The 14,404-nt window shown below is 51.2% G+C and overlaps 1 protein-coding gene across 3 annotated transcripts in view; it reads right to left on the bottom strand.

The window, feature by feature from the left end:
* XRCC5 (X-ray repair cross complementing 5) overlaps positions 1-9,272 on the bottom strand; it is a 46,134-nt gene extending 36,862 nt beyond the window's left edge. Inside the window, exons 1-4 of one of the 3 annotated variants that reach the window (XM_069732682.1) lie at positions 9,166-9,272; positions 8,325-8,438; positions 2,254-2,437; positions 199-247 (exon numbers count right to left, since the gene is read on the bottom strand). In XM_069732682.1, coding sequence (XP_069588783.1) covers positions 199-247; positions 2,254-2,437; positions 8,325-8,438; positions 9,166-9,183 — 365 coding nt within the window. In that variant the 5' untranslated portion in view covers positions 9,184-9,272. Of the gene's footprint in view, positions 1-198; positions 248-2,253; positions 2,438-8,324; positions 8,439-8,649 lie in introns of all 3 variants that reach the window. The other 2 variants (XM_069732683.1, XM_069732681.1) reach the window with 2 other exon arrangements.
* Positions 9,273-14,404: the final 5,132 nt, after the last annotated feature.

Below are 14,404 nucleotides of genomic sequence, written 5' to 3'. Positions count from 1 at the left end.
GCAGGGCCCACCGAGCCCCAGTTACGGCAACACCCACTGAGCCTGATCAGTAAGAGGGGCAGCACCCATGACACCCAGCAGCACACACCGAGCCCTGGCAGCAACACTATGGCTCCACAGTGGTGGTCCCTGAGCTTTTGCAGACCCCAGACTTGATGTTTTAAGGCATCACATCTCTGTACGTCACCGGTCACTTACAGCGTCTCCTTCTGCAGAATATCCATAGAGACGATCAAGGCATCCAGGACTGGAAGGGTTAAGGAGAACATGAGAAGTGCGGTCACGGGGTGCAAAGGAATTGGCCCATCGGGGATATAGTAGTGCCATTAAGCCCAGTAAGTGGCAGAGCAGTAGTGGGATTGGTGGGGGATAAAGGGACCTCACAGGACTGGGGGAAGTGGGAGAAGGAATTCTGAACCCCGGTGGGACCTTCGTCTAACCAGGGCTGTGGAATCGGTAAGCCAACCCATCGACTGACACCACAGCTGCGGTCACTACTGAGCATGTGCATAAAGTGCAGCACAGATTCATCTCAACTATAACACAATCTCACTACTGAGCATGTGCAGAAAAAAGATTTAAGTACGTAGAAATCCAGCGTGCTCTGAACCACGAGCTGACCAGTCGTGTTGGCAAATGTAAGAAAAGAGGGAAAGTTCCGGCTTCTGGTGGGAACATTTCACATATGACCTTTATTCCATCAAAATCAATAAAAAAATATGGACAGGATGGTCAGCGAGCAACGCGTTTCCAACAATTCTTTGTCAAGCTCGAAACGCGTTGCTCGCCGACCATCCTGTCACTATTTTTTAATTGATTTTGATGGAATAACGATCATATGTGAAATGTTACCAGAAGCCGGAACTTTCCCTCTTTTCTTACATAAAGTGCAGCACAGATTCATCTCCGGTAAAGGCCGACATCCTGAGATCTGGGAACAGAACGGACATTTATAGGACATTTCAGAACTTTCCCAAATTCTTATGGAAACATTTACAGCACATCCCGCCTTGTACTACTGCACCCACTGTGTTATAGATGATAGGAGTCCATACATTTTTATACCAACTCTACCAAACTGGACACAGACTCCGAACCCAGATTCTAACTGCAGCATTTGGGAGACTCAAGGTTGTAAAAGACAGACCCCCAGAGTGTGCGGTGGGACCCTCCGCAGCCGCACTGTGGGCGCCGTCATCTGCACTGTCACCACCCAATGGGGCAGTTATTAAAGGCTGAGTGCGGCCTCCTCATCCTCCCTGTGTGGCCGCTACAGTCCTGGCTCGGTTACTAATGGGGGCAGTGAGAGGCCAGACCCCACTATCCGGCAAGGGTTGTCAGTGCACACCCTGTGTCATGTTACGCGAGACTGAGCCCACGTCCGGCCAGGCCGAGATCTGGAGCGCCGGCAGACGGAGAAACCCTGTAATAACCATCACACATTATATCTGCATCACTAAGTGCCACATAACCACAGAGCAACGAGCCAGTGAGTAAAGGAACCACGACACTAGACGATATCGCTAGCGATCCGTGACGTTGCAGCGTCCTCGCTAGCGATATCGTCCAGTGTGACAGGCAGCAGCGATCAGGCCCCTGCTGTGCTGTCGCTGGTCGGGGAAGAAAGTCCAGAACTTTATTTGGCCGCTGGATCTCCCCGCAGACATCGCTGAATCGGCGTGTGTGACACCGATTCAGCGATGTCTTCACTGGTAACCAGGGTAAACATCGGGTAACTAAGCGCAGGGCCGCGCTTAGTAACCCGATGTTTACCCTGGTTACCATCCTAAAAGTAAAAAAAAAACAAACAGTACATACTTACCTACAGCCGTCTGTCCTCGGCGCTCTGCTTCTCTGCTCTGGCTGTGAGCACAGCGGTGACGTCACCGCTCTGCTTTCCGGCTGCCCGGCGCTCACAGCCAGACCAGAGAAGCACAGCGCCGGGGACAGACAGCGGTAGGTAAGTATGTAGCGGTTGGTTTTTTTACTTTAACGATGGTAACCAGGGTAAACATCGGGTTACTAAGCGCGGCCCTGCGCTTAGTTACCCGATGTTTACCCTGGTTACCGGGGACCTCGGGAAAGTTGGTCGCTGGAGAGCGGTCTGTGTGACAGCTCTCCAGCGACCAAACAGCGACGCTGCAGCGATCCAGATCGTTGTCGGTATCGCTGCAGCGTCGCTTAGTGTGACGGTACCTTTAAGGGAAGGCGCAGTGGAGGGTGGGGGTGGTAGTCGGGCCGTGCGGAGGATACAGTCGGCCTGCTGGGCGCCGGGCTCAATCACGTCCTGGATCTCCTCCAGCAGCTGGAAGTCCGGGAGCATCAGATGTCGCTGCACCGTGATGTTCTGGTACTGGTCCGGAGCTGCCAGCGCGTTGTCGGTGCCATCGGTACCAAACAGCACGACTGCAACCTCGTCCTTGGATTCTGCGAAGACCTGAAACAGCGGAGAAACACATGACAGATTCACAGGAAGACACTGAGTTGCTGGGACCTGTAGTTCCCATATACGGGAGACAACTGCTCACAATGGAAACACCTTCGATTGTTGTCAGTGCACAGACACATTCTTCTTTGCTACTAATCAATACAGCTGAGGGTTTGGTGCAATTGTAACACGTTCTCTGAATCTCACACGTCAGCAGCACAATCCTCTCTCCTCAGTTTGTTACAATTTATCAGTGCAGGTTAAAAAGTGCAAGGGATCTTCACTGGATAAAACTAAAAATTAGGGGCGTGGTTTGCCAGGGAACAGGAGCAGACGTGCTTGTCTGGAGATCCTGCTGTTCCCTTGTTTGCTACTATTTGGACATACTCAAACGTGGACTATCTTACTCCCCAACCTTCATGAACATGTCAGGACCAGGGGGGATCAAGAAAAATGCCGGCACGCTGACGAAATCTCCCTCATTTGGGCTCAGAAGTTCCCGGGAGTATATCAACAATGGCGGCCGCAAGCTTCCCTCTGGTGAGGAAGAAAGTAGTTCCGTGACTCAGAGCAACAGAGCGGCCGGCCGGAATGCAGCGGTCCTGCAGCCACAAAAACTGCTGAAGACCACCCAAGCGGCACTACGGAGGTCTCCTGTCCCTGCCTCTACCCCGGCACAGACCGCAGATAAGCCGGTAATAGGCAGAGACACCGCCGGGCTCCACGGTGCAGCGTCGCGGCGGATGCATGCTACTAATAGTGCAGCGACCCAAGCGGCACTACGGCGATCTCCTGTCCCTGCCTCTACCCCGGCACAGACTGCAGACAAGCCGGTAATAGGCAGAGACACCGCCGGGCTCCATTGTGCAGCGTCGCGGAGGAAGCACATCACAGATAGAGCAGCGACCCAAGCGGCAGTATGGAAGTCTCCTGTCCCTGCCTCTACCCCGGCACAGACTGCAGACAAGCCGGTAATAGGCAGGGACACCGCCGGGATCCAACAAGCAGCGTCGCGGAGGAAGCACATCACAGATAGAGCAGCGACCCAAGCAGCAATACGGCGGTCTCCTGTCCCTGCCTCTACCCCGGCACAGACTGCAGATAAGCCGGTAATAGGCAGGGACACCGCCGGGATCCAACAAGCAGCGTCGCGGAGGAAGCACATCACAGATAGAGCAGCGACCCAAGCAGCAATACGGCGGTCTCCTGTCCCTGCCTCTACCCCGGCACAGACTGCAGATAAGCCGGTAAGAGGCAGGGACACCGCCGGGATCCAACAAGCAGCGTCGCGGAGGAAGCACATCACAGAGAGCAGCGACCCAAGCGGCACTACGGCGATCTCCTGTCCCTGCCTCTACCCCGGCACAGACTGCAGACAAGCCGGTAATAGGCAGAGACACCGCCGGGCTCCACGGTGCAGCGTCGCAGCGGAGTCACACTACAAATAGTGCAGCGATGCCAGCGACGAGGTTCCCTGCACCCGCCCAGCTACTGAAGGCCAGCGGGGAAGAGGAAAAAGGACGCCGAGAATCCACTCCAGCGTCGCGAGCCCCGGCACCGCGGAGGAAGCTGACAGAGGAGACGCAAGTAACCCAGCAGCCCAGCCATGGAGAGATCCCCCGGTCACACCGGAGCGTTCTAAGGTATGACGCTCAAGAGTTCACACCGGGCCATGAAGGGGACAGAGGGAACCAACCATGGGGAGCGGAGTCAGAGGAGGGGGAAGCTGGAGAGCAACGGCGAGACCTCGCCGCTGCACTACACCCTGAGAGAGAGCACTATGGGAGCCGCACATCCCTCCAGAATGCGAGGGGGAAGCTAATTAATGACAAAAGAAAAGACAATAAGCCACATCAGGGGCACAATTATAATGACAGCTCCCTATCACCTCCACTGCTGAACTCTATAGAGGATGAGGAAGAAGTATTATCACTGGAGGTGGGGATTCGGCTCGACACCAACACTGACTATGTATCTTCAAAAAACAAATCTTCACTAAGTGGTTTAGCAGAAATTTTTACAAAGCTGCCCCATGATCGTTTAAAATCACTACATGAGCTTATAACCTCTGACAGAGATAGACCTAAAGATCAGCCCAATACTGACTGCTCTCAAATAACCCCTGACCCTAATATGTCACAATTAGAAGAGGATTATATACACTCAGACAACTGTATGGAATCCCCAGCTTCCTCCGATACTGACCATAATGGTTCATCTGACAACTTTGACAACGAGAGCCTGTTAGGTTCAGATGGGTACTCAGTGGGGTCTAGTGACACTGAAGATTCGAGCGGCTTAGATGACATGTCAGAGGCATCAGATAATAGCGACATGGAGCAAGATCAATCTCACTATGAGGTCCCTAGCCACTCCTTAATAGACAAAATCTCAGCTTCTGAAGACTACCCCTCGGTGAAGTTCATGGTCAATCTTTGTAAGTAAGGCTCTCTCAACATCTATGGCCTTAGCGGGTACCAGAGCATCTGAGAAAATCTTCAAAAAACTATTTAAAGACATTCTCTCAACTCAACGTCGTTCCAAATTCTAAACGTAAAGTGTCTTTAGTCAAACCTCCTGCCACCCTGAAAAAACCCGACGCCTCTAAGATACATCATGAGTCGAAGTCTTCCCATAACACAGGGGGGGAACCTACACAACTAGACCCTATGACCAATCTACAAAAAGACATTGTCACATTTAAGAATAACCTTTCAGACTTTGAGAACTTTAAAAGAAAGAACAACTTGAAGATACGTGGAATCCCAGACTCAGTAGAAAAATCACAACTGGGTAAATTTGTCTCATCCATGATATCCTACCTACTCCCCAACACGAAAGGGGAAAAATTAGTTGCAAAAACATTTAGGATACCCAGACCACAGTCTCTCCCGTCAAATCTAGCCGCAGACGTAATTGTCTCATTTTATCCTAACTGGCTGAGAGACGCGTTGCTCAATGTTGCAAGGGAATCAAAGTTTGTCTCTTCCCCATACAGCCACCTGTCCTTCTATAGGGACCTGTGTAGGGATACTCTACAAAAGCGAAAAGCATTCCAACACGTCACTTACAGACTACAGCAAGCTGGAACACAATACACTTGGCATCAGTTCTCCAGCCTGAGATTTTATTATGCGGCAAAGTGGCGTACCTTCACTTCTCCAGACGAGGCGGCGGTCTTCCTGAACTGTGCGGGAATTAGCCCTCCTAAATCGCCTCCTGGCCCTGAGTCCAAACCCAAGCCTAAAGGAGAACTTTGAAACTCATATCACTTCTTTGCATTTAGTCCACGTCACAGCTTGTAATTGAACCGAACAGTTGCCCACTAAGTCCTCAGGTCATCGGATGATGCCTGGGAGCCGACAGGCCCTTACATAATCTTTATTCTACTGGACAGCCTTTGTGCCCTCTATATACTTACGTGTATAAATATGCTATCTCGAAACAACTTCAGAACTAACGCATTACTTATGTTTATGCATTACTTAACTAACCCTTTGTTTTTAGGTTGTATTATCTCTGAAGCTGCAGCATCGTCAGAATTAGCTAATCAAATCCCTTATATGTAAAATAATGACCACTATACTACTCTACAAACCTACTATGATGCTTTACCTCAGTGTTGTATATTATTACTGTATTATGTAATGGTTTGTCTCCCCTATATTTTATAGGGGTATTTTTCCCCATACTCATATCCCTCCCTCCCCATATCTACCCTCCCCAGTTGAAAAGTTGGAAAACCCAATAAAACCTTTTGAAATCGAAAACTAAAAATTAGAAGCTTCCACCCCCTCCCTCAGCTCCTCCCGACAGCCACGCCGAGCCCCGACCCTCCCGACAGCCACGCAGAGCCCCGACCCTCCCGACAGCCACGCCGAGCCCCGACCCTCCCGACAGCCACGCAGAGCCCCGACCCTCCCGACAGCCACGCAGAGCCCCGACCCCTCCCGACAGCCACGCCGAGCCCCGACTCCTCCCGACAGCCACGCCGAACCCCGACTCCTCCCGACAGCCACGCAGAGCCCCGACTCCTCCCGACAGCCACGCAGAGCCCCGACTCCTCCCGACAGCCAGTCACACCGAGCCCCGAGTCCTCCCGACAGCCAGTCACACCGAGCCCCGACTCCTACCGACAGCCACAGTCACACCGAGCCCCGACTCCTACCGACAGCCACCGTCACACTGAGCCCCCACTCCTCCCGACAGTCACACCGAGCCCCGACTCCAGCAGTCACTGTCAGACCCTCCTCCTGGCAGTGACAGTCAGACCCTCCTCCAGCTCCTCCCAGCAGTGACCTTCAGACCCTCCTCCAGGCAGTCACCATCAGACCCTCCTCCAGCTCCTCCCGGCAGTCACCGTCAGACGCTCCTCCAGGCAGTCATCGTCAGTCCCTCCTCCAGGCAGTCATCGTCAGACCCTCCTCCAGGCAGTCACCGTCAGACTCTCCTCCAGCTTCTCCCGGCAGTCACCGTCAGACCCTCCTCCAGCTCCTCCGGGCAGTCACCGTCAGACCCGCCTCCAGATCCTCCCGGCAGTCATCGTCAGACGCTCCTCCCGGCAGTCATCGTCAGACGCTCCTCCAGGCAGTCACCGTCAGACCCTCCTCCGGCTCCTCCCGGCAGTCACCGTCAGACCCTCCTCCGGCTCCTCCCGGCAGTCACCGTCAGACCCTCCTCCGGCTCCTCCCGGCAGTCACCGTCAGACCCTCCTCCAGCTCCTCCCGGCAGTCACCGTCAGACCCTCCTCCAGCTCCTCCCGGCAGTCACCGTCAGACCCTCCTCCAGCTCCTCCCGGCAGTCACCGTCAGACCCTCCTCCAGCTCCCCCAGGCAGTCACCGTCAGACCCTCCTCCAGCTCCTCCCGGCAGTCACCGTCAGACCCTCCTCCAGCTCCTCCCGGCAGTCACCGTCAGACCCTCCTCCAGCTCCTCCCGGCAGTCACCGTCAAACCCTCCTCCAGCTCCTCCCGGCAGTCACAGTCAGACGTTCCTCCAGCTCCTCCTGACAGTCACCGTCAGACCTTCCTCCAGCTCCTCCTGACAGTCACCGTCAGACCTTCCTCCAGCTCCTCCTGGCAGTCACCGTCAGACCTTCCTCCAGCTCCTCCTGGCAGTCACCGTCAGACCCTCCTCCAGCTCCTCCCGGCAGTCACAGTCAGACGTTCCTCCAGCTCCTCCTGGCAGTCACCGTCAGACCTTCCTCCAGCTCCTCCTGGCAGTCACCGTCAGACCTTCCTCCAGCTCCTCCTGGCAGTCACCGTCAGACCCTCCTCCAGCTCCTCCTAGCAGTCACCGTCAGACCCTCCTCCAGCTCCTCCTGGCAGTCACCGTCAGACCTTCCTCCAGCTCCTCCTGGCAGTCACCGTCAGACCTTCCTCCTGGCAGTCACCGTCAGACCTTCCTCCAGCTCCTCCAGGCAGTCACCATCAGACCCTCCTCCAGCTCCTCTTGGCAGTCACCGGCAGACCCTCCTCCACTTCCTCCCGGCAGTCACCGTCAGACCCTCCTCCAGCTCCTCATGGCAGTGACCGTTAAACCCTCCTCCAGCTGCTCCCGGCAGTCACCATCAGACCCTCCTCCAGCTCCTCCCGGCAGTCACCGTCAGACCCTCCTCCAGCTCCTCCCGGCAGTCACCGTCAGACCCTCCTCCAGCTCCTCTTGGCAGTCACCGGCAGACCCTCCTCCACTTCCTCCCGGCAGTCACCGTCAGACCCTCCTCCAGCTCCTCATGGCAGTGACCGTTAAACCCTCCTCCAGCTGCTCCCGGCAGTCACCATCAGACCCTCCTCCAGCTCCTCCCGGCAGTCACCGTCAGACCCTCCTCCAGGCAGTGACCGTTAAACCCTCCACCAGCCTCTCCCGGCCATAAGTCATAGTGAGGCCTTTGCCTTCACCTGTCTCTGCACAAACAGCGTCATGACTTTCTTCGCCTGTTCGAATGGCGTCTCTTCCCCCTGACTGGAGTGACTCATGGCGAGTCCGACATCCATACACAGAACAATCGCCGTCTGTAAAGAAAACAGGATGAAACGTTAAAGTCACATTGTAGAAGTCCTGGCCGAGTGTCGGGGCCATCAAATATTCTGCTGTGAACGCCCACAAGTCGCCCTCTTCCATCAGGAGCTACCCGATCCTGGAAAAGCTGGGTGACCGCCATTACGGCGCAAACAGGAGGCATCACCCAAATCCAGCTCAAACTCATTCATTTTTGTCACTTACAGTCATGAATCGACACTGGCATCGTGACCATTCTGGTTATAATGGAAAGTGAACACTGGAGCTCCGAAATGCTGCAGCACAGCTGAGGAACACTCAGGCCGCTCCAGAGGTGGCCATGATGGAGGCAGCAAGCAATATACATAATACAGCGGCATCTGGTGGTGAACAGCGGGAACTGCAGGCACAGAGCGTGTACTGGAAACAAGCGGCGCAGTGCGAGCGCGCCATCTAGCGGTGATTGCCGGAGCTGCGCCCGCTGGGAGCTGCCCGGACTTGTCGGAGTCGCACGTTATCTGACGGTGAGCCTGAAATCTACACAGCAGAGTAACATTGTACCGGCGCCGCCATCTGTGTGTAAGCGGGAATATTGCAGTGGTAACAGCGCGTCTATTGCCTGTACTACACTAAATGCAGCACCACAAAGAACAGGGCTGCGCGCTACAACATGGGTGAGCGGCTCCGGCTATGTCTCCGCACCGTCTGAGGCCGGCAGAAGAATATTCCCGGTTTTCGTACCTTCCCCGCCCGCGCCATGCTTTTTTCCCGTTTGTGATTTCCGTTTGAGACGAGTCTATTATTCTTCCGCCGGGTACAGACACCGAGAAAGTAGGTTCCGAGTCTGACAGGAGGGCGCGCAGCGGCATCTAGTGGCCAGTCTGGATATTGCTACGTATAGAATTGGCTGAAGTCAGTGAGTGCTGCTATGGTGAAAAGTCTCTGTCCTATAGTCTGCAGGTAGGGAGTAACACCAGCAGAACAGTGAGTGCAGCTCTGGGGTGTAATACAGGATGCAACTCAGTATCAGTAATGTATGTACACAGTGAGTGCAGCTCTGGGGTATAATACAGGATGTAACTCAGGATCAGTAATGTAATGTATGTACACAGTGATTGCACCAGCAGAATAGTGAGTGCAGCTCTGGAGTATAATACAGGATGTAACTCAGGATCAGTAATGTAATGTATGTACACAGTGACTGCACCAGCAGAATAGTGAGTGCAGCTCTGGAGTATAATACAGGATGTAACTCAGGATCAGTAATGTAATGTATGTACACAGTGACTGCACCAGCAGAATAGTGAGTGCAGCTCTGGAGTATAATACAGGATGTAACTCAGGATCAGTAATGTAATGTATGTACACAGTGACTGCACCAGCAGAATAGTGAGTGCAGCTCTGGAGTATAATCCAGGATGTAACTCAGGATCAGTAATGTATGTACACAGTGACTGCACCAGCAGAATAGTGAGTGCAGCTCTGGGGTATAATACAGGATGTAACTCAGGATCAGTAATGTAATGTATGTACACAGTGACTGCACCAGCAGAATAGTGAGTGCAGCTCTGGGGTATAATACAGGATGTAACTCAGGATCAGCAATGTAATGTATGTACACAGTGACTGCACCAGCAGAATAGTGAGTGCAGCTCTGGGGTATAATACAGGATGTAACTCAGGATCAGCAATGTAATGTATGTACACAGTGACTGCACCAGCAGAATAGTGAGTGCAGCTCTGGAGTATAATACAGGATGTAACTCAGGATCAGTAATGTATGTACACAGTGACTGCACCAGCAGAATAGTGAGTGCAGCTCTGGAGTATAATACAGGATGTAACTCAGGATCAGTAATGTAATGTATGTACACAGTGACTGCACCAGCAGAATAGTGAGTGCAGCTCTGGGGTATAATACAGGATGTAACTCAGGATCAGTAATGTAATGTATGTACACAGTGACTGCACCAGCAGAATAGTGAGTGCAGCTCTGGGGTATAATACAGGATGTAACTCAGGATCAGTAATGTAATGTATGTACACAGTGACTGCACCAGCAGAATAGTGAGTGCAGCTCTGGGGTATAATACAGGATGTAACTCAGGATCAGCAATGTAATGTATGTACACAGTGACTGCACCAGCAGAATAGTGAGTGCAGCTCTGGGGTATAATACAGGATGTAACTCAGGATCAGTAATGTAATGTATGTACACAGTGACTGCACCAGCAGAATAGTGAGTGCAGCTCTGGAAGATAATACAGGATGTAACTCAGGATCAGTAATGTAATGTATGTACACAGTGACTGCACCAGCAGAATAGTGAGTGCAGCTCTGGAGTATAATACAGGATGTAACTCAGGATCAGTAATGTAATGTATGTACACAGTGACTGCACCAGCAGAATAGTGAGTGCAGCTCTGGGGTATAATACAGGATGTAACTCAGGATCAGTAATGTAATGTATGTACACAGTGACTTCACCAGCAGAATAGTGAGTGCAGCTCTGGAGTATAATACAGGATGTAACTCGGGATCAGTAATGTAATGTATGTACACAGTGACTGCACCAGCAGAATAGTGAGTGCAGCTCTGGAGTATAATACAGGATGTAACTCAGGATCAGTAATGTAATGTATGTGCACAGTGACTGCACCAGCAGAATAGTGAGTGCAGCTCTGGAGTATAATACAGGAGGTAGCTCAGGATCAGTAATGTATGTACACAGTGACTGCACCAGCAGAATAGTGAGTGCAGCTCTGGCGTATAATACAGGAGGTAACTGTTATGGCTGGCAATCAGGCAACACAGCGTGCAGTAATCAGCGCACATACAGAGATCTGGCAATAACCAAAAACAATAGGACGAGCTCTGAGACGTGGAATCTCTGTAGACTGCAGTACCTGATCTATCCTCACACAACTATAAGCAGCAGTGGATTGCGCCTATCACTACCTATGCAACTCGGCACTGCCTGAGGAGCTGACTAGCCTGAAGATAGAAATACAAGCCTGACTTACCTCAGAGAAATACCCCAAAGGAATAGGCAGCCCCCCACATATAATGACTGTTAGCAAGATGAAAAGACAAACGTAGGAATGAAATAGATTCAGCAAAGTGAGGCCCGATATTCTAGACAGAGCGAGGATAGCAAAGAGAACTATGCAGTCTACAAAAAACCCTAAAACGAAAACCACGCAAAGGGGCAAAAAGACCCACCGTGCCGAACTAACAGCACGGCGGTGCACCCCTCTGCTTCTCAGAGCTTCCAGCAAAAGACAATAGCAAGCTGGACAGAAAAAAACAGAAAACAAACTAGAAGCACTTATCTAGCAGAGCAGCAGGCCCAAGGAAAGATGCAGTAGCTCAGATCCAACACTGGAACATTGACAAGGAGCAAGGAAGACAGACTCAGGTGGAGCTAAATAGCAAGGCAGCCAACGAGCTCACCAAAACACCTGAGGGAGGAAGCCCAGAGACTGCAATACCACTTGTGACCACAGAAGTGAACTCAGCCACAGAATTCACAACAGTACCCCCGCCTTGAGGAGGGGTCACCGAACCCTCACCAGAACCCCCAGGCCGACCAGGATGAGCCACATGAAAGGCACGAACAAGATCTGGGGCATGGACATCAGAGGCAAAAACCCAGGAATTATCTTCCTGAGCATAACCCTTCCATTTAACCAGATACTGGAGTTTCCGTCTAGAGACACGAGAATCCAAAATCTTCTCCACAATATACTCCAATTCCCCCTCCACCAAAACCGGGGCAGGAGGCTCCACAGATGGAACCATAGGTGCCACGTATCTCCTCAACAACGACCTATGGAATACATTATGTATGGAAAAGGAGTCTGGGAGGGTCAGACGAAAAGACACCGGATTGAGAATCTCAGAAATCCTATACGGACCAATAAAACGAGGTTTAAATTTAGGAGAGGAAACCTTCATAGGTATATGACGAGAAGATAACCAAACCAGATCCCCAACACGAAGTCGGGGTCCCACACGGCGTCTGCGATTAGCGAAAAGCTGAGCCTTCTCCTGGGACAAGGTCAAATTGTCCACTACCTGAGTCCAGATCTGCTGCAACCTGTCCACCACATAATCCACACCAGGACAGTCCGAAGACTCAACCTGTCCTGAAGAGAAACGAGGATGGAACCCAGAATTGCAGAAAAATGGAGAGACCAAGGTAGCCGAGCTGGCCCGATTATTAAGGGCGAACTCAGCCAACGGCAAAAATGACACCCAATCATCCTGGTCTACCTCAGAGAAATACCCCAAAGGAATAGGCAGCCCCCCACATATAATGACTGTTAGCAAGATGAAAAGACAAACGTAGGAATGAAATAGATTCAGCAAAGTGAGGCCCGATATTCTAGACAGAGCGAGGATAGCAAAGAGAACTATGCAGTCTACAAAAAACCCTAAAACGAAAACCACGCAAAGGGGCAAAAAGACCCACCGTGCCGAACTAACAGCACGGAGGTACACCCCTTTGCTTCTCAGAGCTTCCAGCAAAAGACAATAGCAAGCTGGACAGAAAAAAACAGAAAACAAACTAGAAGCACTTATCTAGCAGAGCAGCAGGCCCAAGGAAAGATGCAGTAGCTCAGATCCAACACTGGAACATTGACAAGGAGCAAGGAAGACAGACTCAGGTGGAGCTAAATAGCAAGGCAGCCAACGAGCTCACCAAAACACCTGAGGGAGGACGCCCAGAGACTGCAATACCACTTGTGACCACAGAAGTGAACTCAGCCACAGAATTCACAACAGGTAACTCAGGATCAGTAATGTAATGTACGTACACAGTGACTGCACCAGCAGAATAGTGAGTGCAGCTCTGGAGGATAATACAGGATGTAACTCAGGATCAGTAATGTAATGTATGTACACAGTGACTGCACCAGCAGAATAGTGAGCGCAGCTCTGGGGTATAATACAGGATGTAACTCAGGATTAGTAATGTAATGTATGTGCACAGTGACTGCACCAGCAGAATAGTGAGTGCAGCTCTGGGGTGTAATACAGGATGTAACTCAGGATCAGTAATGTGATGTATGTACACAGTGACTACACCAGCAGAATAGTGAGCGCAGCTCTGGAGTATAATACAGGATGTAACTCAGGATCAGTAATGTAATGTATGTACACAGTGACTGCACCAGCAGAATAGTGAGTGCAGCTCTGGGGTATAATACAGGAGGTAACTCAGGATCAGTAATGTAATGTATGTACACAGTGACTGCACCAGCAGAATAGTGAGTGCAGCTCTGGGGTATAATACAGGATGTAACTCAGGATCAGTAATGTAATGTATGTACACAGTGACTGCACCAGCAGAATAGTGAGTGCAGCTCTGGGGTATAATACAGGATATATTATACCCCAGCTGCCCGGGAACTTACATCAGGTGCCTGTACCTGCATGTAGCGGAGGCCCCAGATCCTGCCCCGCAGTGTGTTATGATGTGTTCATACTGCGGGGCTGGGAATTTGGCGCCTGCGCAGTGATGATCTCTGGAAGAAAGAGGCAGAGCGAGATGGGGACAGGCGCAGAGATCCTCACTGTGCAGGTGCCAGATTCCCATGCATAATGCTGGAAGAAACTAGTCCCTCAGGATTTTATTTAGGGGTATCAGATTAATGGGGGCTGAATTTAAATGCACCTCACAATGTTCAGATTGCTATTTTAAAAATAATTAGAAAACTCCATAGAATTTCCTTTTTTATTCTTATTAATAATATTATTATTATTATTTTTATTATTATTATTAACGGCCTTCAGCGCAATCTCGATCCATGTCGACTTGATGGATGAACGTTCTGTAGGAAGCTCAATCTTGATTATTTCCTTTACACATCACAAATACTTGTTACATTGTGTTTGTATCACAGAAAATCCAAGTAAAATACATTTAAGTTTGTGGGTGTAACGTGAAAAATCTGGAAACATTTAAGGCGTGTGA

The sequence above is a fragment of the Ranitomeya imitator genome, chromosome 7 (assembly GCF_032444005.1).
Source record: "Ranitomeya imitator isolate aRanImi1 chromosome 7, aRanImi1.pri, whole genome shotgun sequence".
NCBI lineage: Eukaryota > Metazoa > Chordata > Amphibia > Anura > Dendrobatidae > Ranitomeya > Ranitomeya imitator.
The sequence above is the reverse complement of the archived record's forward strand: the minus strand, read 5'-3'. Positions and strand labels throughout refer to the sequence as shown.